The sequence below is a fragment of the Schizosaccharomyces octosporus genome, assembly GCF_000150505.1.
Source record: "Schizosaccharomyces octosporus yFS286 unplaced genomic scaffold supercont6.1, whole genome shotgun sequence".
Taxonomy (NCBI): domain Eukaryota; kingdom Fungi; phylum Ascomycota; class Schizosaccharomycetes; order Schizosaccharomycetales; family Schizosaccharomycetaceae; genus Schizosaccharomyces; species Schizosaccharomyces octosporus.
In genome coordinates this window covers 2,864,748-2,879,555 of record NW_013185619.1, presented here as the reverse complement: position 1 = coordinate 2,879,555, position 14,808 = coordinate 2,864,748, and the positions used below count along the sequence as shown (strand labels likewise).

Genomic DNA, 14,808 nt, shown 5'->3' with positions numbered 1-14,808 from the left:
TAAAATTTTGATCTTTTGTTTTAAAGAATTATGAGTATATTCCTAAAACGTTTGAATTTTGCCGTAACAAGGCCTTACAGTCGCTCACTGTTTACGTCGGCAGGTACGCCAGCTCTATGCTCTTTGACAAAAAAATCACAATATTCACATGGATTTTATTAGAAAGAACCCCAAATTATCCTGGTCATGTTCCACTGTCTCCTTTACAGAGAATATTTTTGGTTGCTGGTTCTGCAATAATGGGATTGAAGGCACCATGGCGTGGAGGTAAGGCTGCATTGGACTCGATTCTTTCACACTTGTTTGCTTAAAAAGTTGAAATGTTTCGCTTAAATGAAAACAATTTACTATATTGAGTCTCTTTAACTACTTAACCGATGCTAACCAAACACCAAAGACATGATTTCCATATTAGGAGACTCATCTGGTCAACCGTTTTTTTTACGGCGTTTACTAAATCAAATGCTTGCTGATGAAGTAGGCCGTCAAATCTTGATGGAAAAACCACGTATAACTTCAAAGTCCTTAAATCTTCCATTCTTACGAACGCTTCCATTAAATACATTAGGACGTATTTACGTCGACTGGATTGATAGAGAACATGTAAGCCCTGATACTCGTTCCCCTACGCGATATGTAGATGATCCAGAAGAAGCATATGTTATGCAAAGATATCGCGAGTGCCATGATTTCTATCATGCGCTTTGCCATATGCCTACAAATATTGAAGGAGAACTCGCTATAAAATGGTATGTGTACAGTCTTTAAGCAAAGATACTTTGAAATACTAACTGCTCTAGGCTCGAATTTATCAACATGGGTTTACCCGTCGGTGCTCTATCGGCTTTGTTCGGTCCTCTTCGGTTAAATTGTAACCAAATAGCAGCATTTCGTAAAGTCTACATTCCTTGGGCTGTTCGTAATGGGCTTGTGGCTAAAACACTGATTAATGTTTACTGGGAAAAAGAACTCACCAAAGACATCAATGAAGTCCGAAAAAGGATAGGAATTGAAGCAGCTCCTCCTTTGCGCTAACGCTACGGGTAGTGTCACATATAAGCTCGTAATTTTAAAATCATCTATAGTCCTTTATCTGCATAATACTACATATAAATATATTAATGAAGAACTTGTGAAGTCAAAGCTTTATGTATAATAAGATAAAAAAGATTTTTAAACTTCAGTTGAAATATATATAACCATAGTTCTATTACCCAAAATTATATGAAACCTATACCTTTAATAATCCTAAAGCATACTTCTACACAAAACCGTCTATTTACGTTTTTTCTTATCAAGACGTTTTTGTGCACGAAGTTCCTTCTTCATACGAGGATCCACCATTTTGTATTTACCTTTGACACCCTTTGGACGAGATCGGATACCTTTGTTAGCACCCTTAGCAACAACAAGTGCTGGCCTTTGTTTGGGCTTCGACTTCATTGCACGGCTCATAAGGCGGGCAATCTCCTTAGATTTTTCACTCTCAGTCATTTCACCACTCTCAGTGATACCCTCAGCCTTCTTAGAAACATTTTGCATACGTCTAATAGTACGCATCTTTTTACGACCCTGAGCTTCAAGGATCTTTTTGATAGGGCGAGCATTGATAGTCTTCATTTTCTCGCGCAAAGCCATAACGGCTTCTTTCGTAATGGGTTTATTGGGCTTGTTGTGATGATTTTCTTCATCAAGGAACCAATCTGGAAGTCCTTCCTTAGGCTGGAATGACCAACGGTTGTAACCATCATCGATAAGATCAGATTTTGACTTTCTATGAGAAGCAATATCTTGTGCTAAGGTCATTGCTTCGGCTGTTACGATGTCAACATTTTCGCCTTCATTGTCAGAATCAGAATCCCAATCGTCTTCTTTTTCTTCAGCGGCAACAGAAGGAACCAACTCAATCTCTTCCTTTCGATTTCTTTTTTCCTCACCGTCACTGTCATCTTCATTTCCCTTTGGAGCTGATCTTTGTTCTTTAGCAGCAGCATTCATGGTAGCGATTTCCTTGTCAGCATCGTCTTCGTCACCTATACCATCGAAAATGTCTTGGTCGAAAAATAGAGATGCTTTCTTACTTAAACCATTTTTACCTGATTCATTCTTATTAAGAGAAGTAAGAAGACGCTCATCATCTCGTTCTGAAAATTGTTCCGACTTGTCTTCTTCGTTGTCACTGGTTGGTTCCTGAATTCCTTCCCATTCTTCATCATCAACATCTCCTCTAGATCGTTTAACTTTATACTTAACATCTGATTCTGCTTTCCTAACAGTGTACTGAGAATACATAGAATCCAACTCGGCTTCAAGGCGTTCTTGCTCATCTTCACTATCGTATTCTTCTTCGCTTTCCTCCGAATCCTCATTCTCTTCTTCAGTAGCAACAATTTCCGGGGTGGAGGCATCAGATAATTTACTTAGGCCATGCTTTTCGGCAGTAGATAATCCGAACATGCTATCGTCTCCCATTTCGCTTTGTTCCATACCAATCTCCATGGGGGCTTCCATTCCCATTTGCATTCTGACGATTTCTTTTTGTTTATGTTTATTTGCCCTACGTCGCTCACGTTTCACTTTAGCGCGTTCAGCTTCATTCAAATGTTGTAATTCTTGATCCATTTGTGTTTCTTCGTCAACTTGGGGAATCTCTTCTACAACAGTTTTTTCTTCATTTTCAGGGCGTTTGCCTAGACCCAGCTCACTACGAGCTCTAAGTCGCCATTTCAGCAAATCGCGAAAGTCTTTCTTTCCTAGGACTTGTAAATCAGAGCAGTAGATCAGCACATCCTCATCGGTTATATCCAGGTTTTTTAATCGTTTAGAATCTTCATCTTCTTCAGGAAAGACAATTTCCGCGGATGTACCTAAGATTTGAATTGGATCATTTCCTAACACGAACTCTGATGCTGACACAGTTTTGTGAAGTGTGTAGTCATCGTCAGCATAACCTTCACGGTTTCTTTTTTTCTTCTCAGGTTCAAAGACCTTTGCCTCTACGTTAGGAGTTGGTTCTGTAACTTCTTCGAATACAGCACGGGGATCAGTAAAACGGGGATCCAATTTTTGTGGAGCCTTATAACCTCTGCATACAACAAAAATTTCTGCTGACACGTTACGCGAAGAAGGAGGTTTAGTAGCATCAACTCTGTTAAAGAGTTGTTTGAATACCCAGAGAAGGTTGTTGTAATCACGGGAACGGAAAACTTTAGTGACGAATGTACCGCCGGGAACCAAAAATTCACAGGCAAGTTTCATGGACATCAATACCAATTCCGCTTGACCGTAAGCATCTTGTAACCATGCGGCACCAACATTTGGAGCACCATCATGCAAAACTACATCGGCTTTCCATGTCTTCAAAATACCTCGTAATTGTGAGCGGCACTTGTCAGAAGTAATGTCTTCTACAAATGTTTGGCAGTTCGGAATAGCTCTGATAGGAGCCAAATCAACACCAACAAGTAAAGATCCAGGCTTGCAAGCTCTAGATGCTACTTGTAGCCAACCACCAGGAGCAGCGCAAAGGTCGATGACCACTTTAGCTTTTTCTAAGAAACTAAACTTCTGGTTCAATTGGACCAACTTGAACGCAGCACGGGAGCGATACCCTTGCTCTATTTAATATTAGTAATTAAGAAACTAATGTAATTCTCTAATCGGTATTGAGCGCAATAATTACTAATGGTTCAACACCGATTCTTTGCAATTCTTACCTTTGGCAAGCTTATACCACTTATCCAAACGTCCTATAACATGTTAGAAAAGAAAGATTATTAAAATATATACCCTTCGCCGACTTCTTTTGAACTTTTCCCATTTTATTTCTTTGGTGGAGGTAAGATGGTTAAGGACAGGAGGCAAAAGTTGATACAGAAAATCTATACACATTGGTTATAGCAAATTTATATGGAAATAATGTGTAAGTTGGTGTAATTTATTACTATTTAATTAGTTATTTCATGAATTTTCTGACGTTTTTTTGCTAGGGAAAAAGGAAAAAAAGTTAAGACATTAATTTAAGAGTATCGATCATTAAATTCTTTTGGCATACAGAATATACTAATACTGAATAAACATCATTATTTTAGAATTTCTCATCTTTTTCTATAAAGCCCTTAGTATTACCTTTAGTCGGGGTGGAGAAATGTAGCCCATGGATATTGTTTCTCAATTTCCTTGAAATTACGTCTTTAGAGAAAGAAAATGAATCCAATCGTCTACAGAGACGATCTTCTTCATGACTACTCATCTTTCCAAAGTAGGAATTGATGTCAGTGTCCTTAGTAGATGACATTAGAAGGTGATTCTCTGGCGTACTGGAGCCTGTGAAAGTTTCTTTTGGGGGAATATAAGGTCTAATCATTTCTCGCAATGAGCCAGATGGTGAAGGCATAGATGTTGACTCATTGATATTGTTGGCTGAAATGAAGTGGTTATACTGAGCTTCAACCTGGCTTTCGAGATCTCCGACATCCAAATTGTTCTTGTCAATTTGTTCAGGTGAATCTTCACTCTCTGGAAGATTTAATGTTGTATTGTTTGGAACTTTTTCTAGAGAAAGCTTTTCTGAATCTGGTCTCGTAGAAGGATACGTAAATCTCTTTGCAGATCCTGTTATTTTCGGACGGGATGCATTATATTTGAGACGAGAAGAACTTTTTTCACTTTCATTTATAGGATCCCCTTTCAGTTCATGCTGAGATGAATTGGTTCGAGGAGAGGACAAATCTTGGTCATCATTTGGAACATTCTGTCTTTTGCTAGGAGATCGCTGCAAGGGGAATGAATAGAACTGTAATCTTTCCGATAATGGTTTTCCAAAAACTATTATTTTTCTTTCATTTTCTTCTTCCCAATTTCTTAATGAATAGATCAAGTTTGCACGGGTAAGTTGAAAATCCTTTCTTAGCCTTTTGAGAGTAAATGGTTTTGAAGTAGGAGCTGTTGAACTCCTAACAGTTTGTGATTCTTTATATAATCTAGCTTCTAAAGCTAGATATTTTCGAATCAATGCATTGAGCTCACCTCGGAGATGGGTTTCTACTTCTAAACTGTGAATTTCCTGCTTAATTTTATTCAGAATTTCGAGAATGTCAACCTTTTTCCTATTTTCATCATTTTCAATAAATAGCAAATCCTTTTTTGGAATAAACAGCGATTTTGCAAGATGCAAATAACGCCTCAATAAATATTCATACTCTGCCCGGTACTTCACAGTCAAGGAAGGACTTGAAGGTTCTTTTTTTATCTAAAAAGTTAATTAGAAATTAAAAAGGATGATAACCTTACCTTTTCACTTGCTATACCAGGCGAGCTTGCGTTAGAACCAGGAGAATTTATGCTTATCCTTGAATCTGAGCGATTACTTAATCTGCTTGATGTGTTTTCTCTCCTTTGAGCCAAAAATTCCAATCTCCCTTTGTAATCATTAATCCGTTTCAAATAACCAGTTGATAAATTGTTGGTATCTATCTTGAATTTGGTCGAGACGTACTTTTCCAATGGTAGAATCTCGTTTTTCTTATTTAACAAGTTTTCTTTTCTTGAATGGTATTTCTTTTCCACTTTCTCTTGTATACGTTTCAAATGTTCAATTTTTGAATCCGAAACATCCACAAAAGAATTATTCAAAGAAAATTCTTCGGAATTCTCACCAAGGCAAAACAAATGATACGATAGCTTTTTTCTTATTTCTATCTTAGTTAGCAGAAAGAACTTTACCCTGATTTACGGTTACATGAAAGCATCCAATATCCATACCCTTTACTAGCTGAAGCTTGTTGTCATATTCCTTTCGAACCTTTGCATGTAAGGAAACTAGACGCTGGTAGTGTTTTTCTGAAGGCAATTCGTTTTGAAAGCTCTGCGTCTTTCCCAAGCACTTGTAAAGCTCAAGAAGCTGAGAGGAGAGTTTGTCACATTTTGTTCTTGTATTCTGAAGATTTTTCTTCAGTCCTGAAGAATGTTCTGATATTTTATTTAGAATTAGACTTCTAAAAATTGTCAGATCGAAGGGGATATCAAGATCGGATGAAAGTTGGTTTAACTCATGGTAGTAATTCTCAAGCGACTGTTGAAATTCATCATCAGTCATATTCTTTTTTAATATTATAAGGGTGTAAAGAACATCTTTGTAAAAGTCGTAGCCCAACCTTTAATGAATTTGTCGAAATGACTACTGCTATAGTCTTGGCAAGCAACGATATACAAAACAGAAGTCAAACAAAATTAATGTCAGCGAAATAAAGTATTGTTTTTTAATTAATTCTTTCTTTTTTTCTTTTACAATCAAATAAAAAGAGAAGTTAACTCGTTGTAAATTTAGAAAAAATTACCTCTATAAACGTACCAAACTTAACGATTTAAATTTACGATAATGGAAATGTTTTAAACAGAAATCAAAATCTATTGGGATATATATAAATAAAAGAAAGAAAATCTAGTATTAAAACAGTAGTAATAAAAATTCATGAAGACGTAAACTTGGAGTTTCTTTTTGTCGATAGATCCTCCTTAAAGCAATGAAAACTATTTGAATGCTATTTTCCATAGACGATTAAACAGACCACACAAACGCTTGTACTTTTCAAAAGGAAAAAGAAGAATTTAAGTGATACATGATTAGGTTGTTACCATAGAAAGAACGAAAAATTATTAGAAACCCCATATTAGTTTAAACATAAACAATCATCAAATTATGCAGAATTTATCATGTAGCTGTTCCTTCCTCACCCTTTTCCTCATGGTCCGAACCAATTTCCCACTTAAGGCCCTTATATACTTTTCTTTTGAAACGATTCTTTTTCGTTCTCGTTTTTTTTTGCAGCTGTTCGAGACGCCAAAGCATCTCTCCCATTCTTTTGCTACTAATCCAAACAGAGTCAGGTACTTTTAGCGGTAATTTTCTTCCAGTAAGATACTGATCTATTAGGAACATACCGACTATAAACTCCTCTCGGTTTAGCATGTGGATATGGCTTCGATCCACAAGACTATAAATGTAAGCCAATACACTTGTAGGAGCGCCACATCTTGACCATAGCTCGCGAACTACTATATCGCAAATATAATTTTCCGGATAGGCTACATCAGTGCCTCGTAGAAGATATCCCTTATTTGCTGCCCACAAACCTTCATAGACTTTTCGTCGGTTTTCATCAATAACGAAGCGAGGAATGTCGATGTTCTTGGAAATCTTCGATACTTTGGCATTTCTAAATCTTCCATTGCTTCGTTTCGAAAAAAACCTTTTCTTCCTACTTGGTCTCCTTAACGTATGGGGTGACGGTTTCTTCAGTGCTTTCGTTTTTAAGGGCGGTGGTTTCTCCTGAATAACAGGGAATGACCGATCTGCAATAGCTGCTGCGTGAACTGCTGATGAAGAATCCAAGGCTTCACGATGCAAATAGAACAAACTTGGTGCAACGACTTTCTCGGGTTGTAAAACACCTGATAATCGCCACTTCAGTGCTTTGGCAGTATCGTTTGAAAAATTTAAAAGTGAATTCTTGAAAGTAGAAATAGCCTTTTCCGTTAGATTCGAAGGCCTCTCCTCGGAACTCTCAGTATCGGTATAATTGCCTAATCTATCAATTTCACCAACAGCAAGCGTTTTTGAAGATTCCTCGGTATTATGAGATGAATCACATAACGCTTCTAGAGCCGTAGGGAAGGGATCTAGCGCATTTTCATCGTCAGCAGCATCATAAAAGACGTCCTCGCTAGTTGAAATCAGGCGATTAGACAATGGACTTGAATGACCATGAGGAGAACGGTTAGGAATTGATGTATCAAAAAGTGCCGCAACATCCTTATTCTGAGTAGTTATAGGAACCGTAGTTGTAGGATCGCTTGACAAACTTAGCCGTAATGGGATGTCCTTTTTTTCGTTTACAGCCTGATTCGCAGCAATATGAGCCGATGAATTAAAATTATAGTGGGATGTACTTTTATTATAAGCTGTTTCAACATTGACACCAGACACTTGACTAGCGGCGTGAAATGCAAAAAATAAAGAATTACTTCGATTAAAATGAGAATCCTTCAATCTTTGTAAGCTATGTTTGGCGGACATTGCAATTTTTCGGGCAGCAGCTAAAGGTAATGTATTGGGTATGGAACTATGATTTTGCGGCTGTATTCTTTTCATCGGAGACGAAAGAAAAGTTCCAACGGAAGCAGTAAACGGCATAGATTTTGATACTTCTATATCCTTCGTTTTAGAAATAAGTTCCTTTGGTGGCAAAGTACTGTATTGAGAAATATGTCCCGTAGAATCTTTCGAACCTTGAAATGTGTTAGATGCTATCACGGCAGCGTTTCGTACTGACGGCCGTATAGAAAGAGTATTTAAATTATTGCTAGATCGATCATTGGAAGCCTGCGTTTCTGAATTCACAGCTTTAGAAGGCAAAATTTTTTCATTTAGGTTTCGGTGCATTGAACGCTGAAATATATTTGCATTTAACAAACTTCGTTCGTCTTTTGATTTATTCATATCATCGTTACTTTCAGAGCGAGAGATAGTTGAGCTTATTTTAGCTGCTTTTCTGACAAAAGAAGAATTCAAAAAGGGGTTGCCTTCTTTGCTTTCTATATCATTGTTTGATTGGTGAAGAACATTCCTTGCTTCATTAGAATTAGTGTTATCACCAAAAAGTTCCGCATTCTTACCAAACTCAAGGTTTAGCTTTGGATATTTATACGCGGATTTAGATGCTCCAGAAGTGTGATCCAATGATTTGGACACCGAAGACATCGTTGTTTTCCTAATATGGTGTTTATTCTTCACAGTTGTATCTTGAGTATTCAAAAAAGAATGAGAGTTCGCAGTATATCCTATAGGCTTTTGTTGACTTTTAGTTTCATCTATCTTTTGATCGGTAGATGATACAGAGTTCGATAATACTTTGGCGTTGACGAGTGGATCCTTGACTCCGGAACGTGAAGTAATTGTTTTCTTCTCATGTTGTCTCCAAGTCAAAGGGAAGGCTTTGGTAGGCGTTCTCTTGCTAGATGTTCGTGTCGTCAAGGATTGTGAAGACGATAATCTGGATGCAGCTATCGCTGCAGCATTTGATACAAACCCTGACTTTCTGGAAGAAGATTCCAAGAAAGAGTTATGGTTTTTGCTATAACGATCGGAGGCTGATACACCAAACTGATTTTTTCGTCTGTTTATGATCTGTAAGTGCTCGCTGGATGAGGAAACGCTGGCCCTTGCAGCAGCAAGAGGCTCATGAGAATTTGAAGGATCCAGGTTTACATGAAGACGCTGGTGTTTCGGAGAGAAAGGCGGATTAGAAGAGTAATCACCATTGTGATACCGGACAGAAGCGCGTTGAAGTTGATGAAATGGGAGATGTGAAGCAGAAAAGGAGTATTTCTCTTCTATTGGAGACGATATGTTTGTGTCTCGTTCATCATTTTGCAATGACGAAGTATGAATACTCATAACACCCTTTGTCTCTGTCCGGCTCTAGCGATTAATGCATAAATCACTGATATTTGAGCAAAGACGCTCTTTAGACAAAAATAATAATGTTAACAGTTGTCTAACTTGTTTAGTCAGTTGGAGTTGGAAGAATTAAAGAACGAAACGCGAGTGTTCAGTTCGCCATAAAACTACGGTTTTCTTAAGTCGAAATGCAAATTTTCTAAAACGCATACGTATCAACTTCCAAAAGAAGTTTTTTAGGAGAACAATTTGGTAACTTATAATCGCAAAAAGGAAAAGAGTGCTGTGCGACAAGCTTGAAAAGGTTCCCTCGAAAACAAATAAAGTGAAAGCAATCCCAAAAGAAATATGAAAAAGGATATGTATAACAATGTCTTAAACAATTGACTTCTTATGTCTATAGGAGTAATTTGGGTAATGAAGTTGCGGTAGTAACAACTAGTACGAGCATCGTAAACAAGCTACGCTTGGAACATACGATATGTTAGAATATCCTATATGACGATTACAAAATGAGAATAACACAACGTAGTTTAAATAGTGAAACAAAACGCAGTACATTAATAAACAAAAGTCAGATCAAAGACAACTCTGACAAGACTAGGCTTTCAATATACAGTTTTGTGCCTTGTATTCTCTCATTAAAAAGCATGACGGAGTATTACTCCAAACGTAAAATTATAAAGTCGAGTAAAAAGAAAAACTATGTAAACATTGCGAGAGAATCAGCAAAACTGAAACAACATACCCCCAAAAGGGAACAGATGATGAGATGTCGTTAAAAAGAGATAATAAAACTCATGCAGAAAAAGCAATAGAGGATGTATAAACCAAGTTGTTGAACCCGCATATTGAATCATAGTACAACGTCCCCACTATACACAATCATTGTATGGATTGTATATTCATTCCTATAACACTTCAAAGCTTAGTTATAGCCTTACTGTCTAGGGGAAGTCCGGAGGGATCAATGTTGTTTTTACTCATCGTATCTCGAAGATAAATGAGACGGGCTTGATCGAACGAGCATTGTTGTTTCTTCATTATGCCCTTTATTTCCCTAGAGGATATCTCATCAAGGCCGGCCCGAGAATCCTGCGATAGCACGTTCTGGAATAGGTCAAAAGAATTGGACGTTAATCCGTTTTGAATATCAGACTCAAACGAATCGTGCACGGACGAGTATCGAAATCTGTGCAAACGTGGTCCCCAGATACTCCTTGTTGCATATGTAATGCCTGCAATGATTGCGAGGATAATAGTAGCGTAGGAAGCTAATAAATGAAAACTAGCCATCTCAACAAAAACCAACTAGAATGATATCTCGGTATTCCCTACACATGTAAAGACAAGCAAGCCGTTCGCCCTTTCAGGAACAAACCACTTGATCAATTTCAGAATACAATTCCTTAGGATGTAGGATAGGAAGCTAATATGAATTTTAACTACTAACAAATCTAACCTCCAATTCGTTTGTTGACAAGGAATTGCAAGTGACTAACAATAGATTTTGTTTTAAAGAAGAAGAGTCTTCCCCTATCACAAAAGAACCAAAATAAAATCAATTTGTTCTCTCTCGATATTTATAAGCGCTGGTTAAGTATGCACAGGATATACACTTACAGACTAGACTATACACAGGTGTAGGATGTGATTACGTGGAAGTCGTCGTCGTATCTTTAAATAATGAAAATAAAACGAAAAGGAAGTTTCTAATAACAAATTATTTCTATTGTTTGTTTGTATTTTAAACTAAACTAAAAATTCTTGTTTCCATTTCTTTGTTTTTTCCTAATTAACTTGCAGAAGAGTTGTAGTTCATAAGGATTCCAACACAATTATAAAGACAATACAAGTTCTTAATGAATTTAATATAAGAAAACAACCGTCCTTTAAATGAAAGCCTTGTATAAAATGACTCTTAGATGTGCTTTTGTTTCACCTTTCAAATCTTTGACTAAATTAGATGCGAGAGAAAAAAAGCTCTCCATAATAAACAAAAGTACTCTTTTCCTTAAAGAATAACTTCTAAAATTGTTTCAGTAATGAAAAAATATGCATTCGTCCTACACCTCATAGCACTGGTTTGTTTACTGTTTAGCGTGTATAATTTTAGTTTCCCTATATCTTTTAATGTATTTCAGCGCGTGTTGCCAAACCATAAAACACAGCCCTAAACTTTCTGGTGGACCCAAAAGACAGTCACACAAAACTAAATGTTTCATGCGTCAATAGTGAAACTTGTCAAGCACTCACACCATGTCTGTTAGCAACGATCTCATCTGGCAAGTTATCCGTGAAAACAACCGCTTCCTCGTTAAGCGTTCTGAATTCGGCGGCATCCAATTCAACCGTGAGCCCTTCAACGCTACCGGAAAGAACGCTCAACGTTACTCCGGTCTTAGCAGCGACCGTGCCGTTGGTATCAACGCTAACAGCCCTCGTGGTGTTGTTATGGTCACCAAGACCAACCCCAAGAACGCTCAAAAGCCCGCCAAGCTTTTCCGCACTGATGTTATTGCTAACAAGTCTTCTCGTAAGACCTACAAGAGCGTTGCTGGCCGCGTTGGCAAGACTGGTTACCGTCCTGACCTTTTGAACGTTGCTATTGCTCGTTCTTCTGCTATTCTTGCCTCTCAACGCCCTAAGAAGAACTCTGCTTAAATGTGGTGGTTGTAGAAAATAAAATCTGAGTTCATGCTTATTTACCTGTATTTGTTCAGTTATTTGTACCTTATAGAGTAGCAGAATAATTGTTCACTTTTAATATTTTTATATGAAATTCCCATTATCATTTCCCATATTCTAAATACGTTTCATTTTTTTCATACACAACGCCGTACCTAACATTTGACAATTCCATCTTGGTAAATTTAAGTAGGATTATTAAATGGGAAGGTAGTATGAAATTCTGAATCCCAATTGATTCGGTTATCTTCCTCTTCATTCCACAGCGGTCCAGCCGTCTGCGGAGGTCTCTGTTGTGTTTCTTGAATTTGAGGTAAGTTTAGCACTTGTCTACCTTGTATATCATCATAACTAAGAAGATCACGATCAGATTCCGGGATCGTGAAAGGTGGTCGGGTTGGAATGTTATTGTAAAGCATTTGCCGATTGGGTGTATAACTGTTTGACAACTGTGGCTCCCTGGTATTCGGCCTGACAGATGGTGAGCTGTTGGCGCGATCCATCCCCATCGGAGGTAGTACTAAGTCATTTAAAAGCATATTCGGAGGATCACTAGCACTGGCCGTTTGCGCTCCTGGCGAAGTATTATGCACCGTTGATGATCTCGATGACATGGAAGGATGATATAAGGCCTGACTGTCATCAATCGGTAAACTTCCTAAACGATAGCCACGTCTAGGAGGAGTACTAATGGGAGGAAAACTTATCCCTCTAGAACTTTGAAACGATTCCGTCGGACGTTTATTAGAATATGCACTTCTTCCAGGTGCATAATTAGGTTCGTAACCGTTGAAGGATCTCTGGAAAGTTGATGTAGTAGAGACGCCTGGTGTAGTGTTTGAAGGTGTCGAACGTTGAGAAATACCGTTGGCACTAGTCTGTGGTAGCATCAAAGTTTCTGATGGAGTCGAGGACGGAACGTGAGCATCTTTCCGAGCAGGGTTTGGCGATGTTGGCTTTGAAAAAGAGTTGTCGGTTTCGTTTGTTGTTGAAATAGTAGGAGAAGCAGAAGCCACGGGTTCTTCATCATCCGAAATGGTAAGATCAATTACCAGAGATTCTCGTTTCTTCTTATTTGTGGGAGCGGCAGAAGGAGGTGAAGCCTTACGTTTCGGTGCAATTGGAGGCTCACTGGTATTTTCAGGTGCAGCACTTCGCTCTTCGTCGCTAAGCTCTATAACCTGTTCCTTCGGCGAATTCTCTTCTTCAGAACTTTCACTCTCTTCGTCAAAAGTATTCATACTCCAATTTCCAACAGGATCAACAGTAATTGTCTCAGAGTTGCTAGGGCTATTTTCCAGGATGTGCTGCATAAATCCATCAACAACTAAATCAGGATAACGTATATGTATATTACACACAGGACACATCCATGAAGGAGTTTGCTGGTTCATTTCTAGAAATGCTCTGGCATCAAAGCACTGAATATGTTTGCAATAACTAGATCTTACTGGTAATGAAATTCTAGTAAACGACAGAGGGCACTTTAAGGAAATATCTGTAGAAGTCGCGATAATATCGGTATCTTCGTTCTCACTTTTTATACGATCAACAATCTTTTCTTTTGTCTCGATTTTTCGAGATTTGATATCGTCAATCAAATGATCAACAGAGTACATTTTAACAAGAGAAACGACAGCAGAATATCTTTTCGTGGCATTCATGTAATAAATAACAACATTATTTCCTGGAGGACCAGCATATTTTGTTATATAATCAGTTATGTCGGCTGGATTTGTAGTGCCACTTCTTCCTTTCAAGCCACGATAGTTTGCATGCGCAACTTGATTATTAGCGCGAAGCTCCATTTGAGGAGTAGGATACTCCATTAAACACTCACCGAAACCAATGGTATCTGTTGGCGTCGAAAAAAAGTATACCCTGAATTCCTTTGGGTTACTTAGCAATTTTGAAAGGGCCATCGGTGTCAACTGAAAAGAAAACGATACAGTATTACGGGCACCAACACATGCCGGTATAGTAAAGGGAGTATTAAACGGTTCCAGTATATCATAAAATGGTGTTTTCCGGAAACGGATCCGAGAATGGACAATAGGAGCAAACGGCCTAGTATAAGATCTATTACCAGGGTTATTAACAGGAGGTGGGATAGCCAAAGTCTGAGGATAAATTTGAGAAAGATTAGATTGTAATGTACAAATAGCACCAGCAATGTCTCCATCAACGGCTTTTTTTAGTGAATTCCATGTATTCATGTCATTATTAATAGCAATTTTCTCAACAAACTCTTTGATTCGAGCAATAAGCTCGGGTTTTGTACCTGACAGCCGTAGTCCAAAAACTCGTAAAATATCCTTCAACTGAGGTATAATAAGTCCAGATTCTAACCGTTTATATACATGCTAATAAGATATTAGTAAAAATAATACAAGCATATACTTTATACTTACTGGAAGCTCTTGCAAGAAATCTGCCTGGTTCATTGAGTTTCCGAAATGAAATTGAACTTCCTTGCCATCCACATATGCAACAGTATTAATATGAACTGAATAAAATGCTTGAGAAAATTTAAATACAAAATTTAGTATAAGAAAGACAAATTCGGATGAATTTCTCGAACTAGTACCTACGTTTGGATGGTGAACTTTGAAAAGGCATTCGTCAGTGAAAAGATTTTACCGCAGTCATTGCTACTCGTT

General features: G+C 37.8%; 7 protein-coding genes across 7 annotated transcripts; 2 read left to right on the top strand and 5 right to left on the bottom strand.

Annotated features, from left to right (window-relative positions):
* Positions 1–30: 30 nt before the first annotated feature.
* SOCG_02103 (ubiquinone biosynthesis protein Coq4) lies at positions 31–1,035 on the top strand (the record flags this gene model as incomplete). The annotated part of the gene is made up of 4 exons (XM_013160597.1): positions 31–103; positions 163–267; positions 398–749; positions 801–1,035. The coding sequence occupies 4 exons, from the start codon at positions 31–33 to the stop codon at positions 1,033–1,035; spliced, it is 765 nt and encodes a 254-aa protein (XP_013016051.1).
* Positions 1,036–1,060: 25 nt separating this feature from the next.
* On the bottom strand, positions 1,061–3,881 carry SOCG_02102 (rRNA methyltransferase Spb1). Its single transcript, XM_013160596.1, has 3 exons — positions 3,790–3,881; positions 3,717–3,749; positions 1,061–3,617 (listed from the first exon to the last, which is right to left on the bottom strand). The coding sequence occupies exons 1-3, from the start codon at positions 3,818–3,820 to the stop codon at positions 1,276–1,278; spliced, it is 2,406 nt and encodes an 801-aa protein (XP_013016050.1). The 5' UTR covers positions 3,821–3,881; the 3' UTR covers positions 1,061–1,275.
* Positions 3,882–3,905: 24 nt separating this feature from the next.
* On the bottom strand, positions 3,906–6,376 carry SOCG_02101 (uncharacterized protein). The gene is made up of 3 exons (XM_013160595.1): positions 5,764–6,376; positions 5,293–5,696; positions 3,906–5,251 (listed from the first exon to the last, which is right to left on the bottom strand). The coding sequence occupies exons 1-3, from the start codon at positions 6,095–6,097 to the stop codon at positions 4,088–4,090; spliced, it is 1,902 nt and encodes a 633-aa protein (XP_013016049.1). The 5' UTR covers positions 6,098–6,376; the 3' UTR covers positions 3,906–4,087.
* Positions 6,377–6,388: 12 nt separating this feature from the next.
* Positions 6,389–9,865, bottom strand: SOCG_02100 (ENTH/VHS domain-containing protein). The gene has a single exon (XM_013160594.1). It carries the CDS (start codon positions 9,455–9,457, stop codon positions 6,713–6,715), a length of 2,745 nt encoding a protein of 914 aa, XP_013016048.1. The 5' UTR covers positions 9,458–9,865; the 3' UTR covers positions 6,389–6,712.
* A 98-nt stretch (positions 9,866–9,963) lies between these two features.
* SOCG_02099 (uncharacterized protein) lies at positions 9,964–11,114 on the bottom strand. The gene has a single exon (XM_013160593.1). The coding sequence runs from the start codon at positions 10,754–10,756 to the stop codon at positions 10,382–10,384; it is 375 nt and encodes a 124-aa protein (XP_013016047.1). The 5' UTR covers positions 10,757–11,114; the 3' UTR covers positions 9,964–10,381.
* Positions 11,115–11,345: 231 nt separating this feature from the next.
* SOCG_02097 (SUMO E3 ligase Pli1) lies at positions 11,346–14,766 on the bottom strand. Its single transcript, XM_013160591.1, has 2 exons — positions 14,560–14,766; positions 11,346–14,511 (listed from the first exon to the last, which is right to left on the bottom strand). The coding sequence occupies exons 1-2, from the start codon at positions 14,590–14,592 to the stop codon at positions 12,334–12,336; spliced, it is 2,211 nt and encodes a 736-aa protein (XP_013016045.1). The 5' UTR covers positions 14,593–14,766; the 3' UTR covers positions 11,346–12,333.
* On the top strand, positions 11,666–12,247 carry SOCG_02098 (60S ribosomal protein L28/L44). The gene has a single exon (XM_013160592.1). It carries the CDS (start codon positions 11,720–11,722, stop codon positions 12,122–12,124), a length of 405 nt encoding a protein of 134 aa, XP_013016046.1. The 5' UTR covers positions 11,666–11,719; the 3' UTR covers positions 12,125–12,247.
* Positions 14,767–14,808: the final 42 nt, after the last annotated feature.

Coding starts and splice junctions, on each gene's coding strand:
- SOCG_02102 (XM_013160596.1), bottom strand. CDS start 3,820: ATGGGAAAAGTTCAAAAGAAGTCGGCGAAGG. Junction 3,750..3,789: donor TCAAAAGAAGTCGGCGAAGG/GTATATATTTTA, acceptor AACATGTTATAG/GACGTTTGGATAAGTGGTAT. Junction 3,618..3,716: donor GTGGTATAAGCTTGCCAAAG/GTAAGAATTGCA, acceptor AATATTAAATAG/AGCAAGGGTATCGCTCCCGT.
- SOCG_02101 (XM_013160595.1), bottom strand. CDS start 6,097: ATGACTGATGATGAATTTCAACAGTCGCTTGAGAATTACTACCATGAG. Junction 5,697..5,763: donor CAAGCTTCAGCTAGTAAAGG/GTATGGATATTG, acceptor TAACTAAGATAG/AAATAAGAAAAAAGCTATCG. Junction 5,252..5,292: donor CTGGTATAGCAAGTGAAAAG/GTAAGGTTATCA, acceptor TTAACTTTTTAG/ATAAAAAAAGAACCTTCAAG.
- SOCG_02100 (XM_013160594.1), bottom strand. CDS start 9,457: ATGAGTATTCATACTTCGTCATTGCAAAATGATGAACGAGACACAAAC.
- SOCG_02099 (XM_013160593.1), bottom strand. CDS start 10,756: ATGGCTAGTTTTCATTTATTAGCTTCCTACGCTACTATTATCCTCGCA.
- SOCG_02098 (XM_013160592.1), top strand. CDS start 11,720: ATGTCTGTTAGCAACGATCTCATCTGGCAAGTTATCCGTGAAAACAAC.
- SOCG_02097 (XM_013160591.1), bottom strand. CDS start 14,592: ATGAACCAGGCAGATTTCTTGCAAGAGCTTCCA. Junction 14,512..14,559: donor ATTTCTTGCAAGAGCTTCCA/GTAAGTATAAAG, acceptor ATATCTTATTAG/CATGTATATAAACGGTTAGA.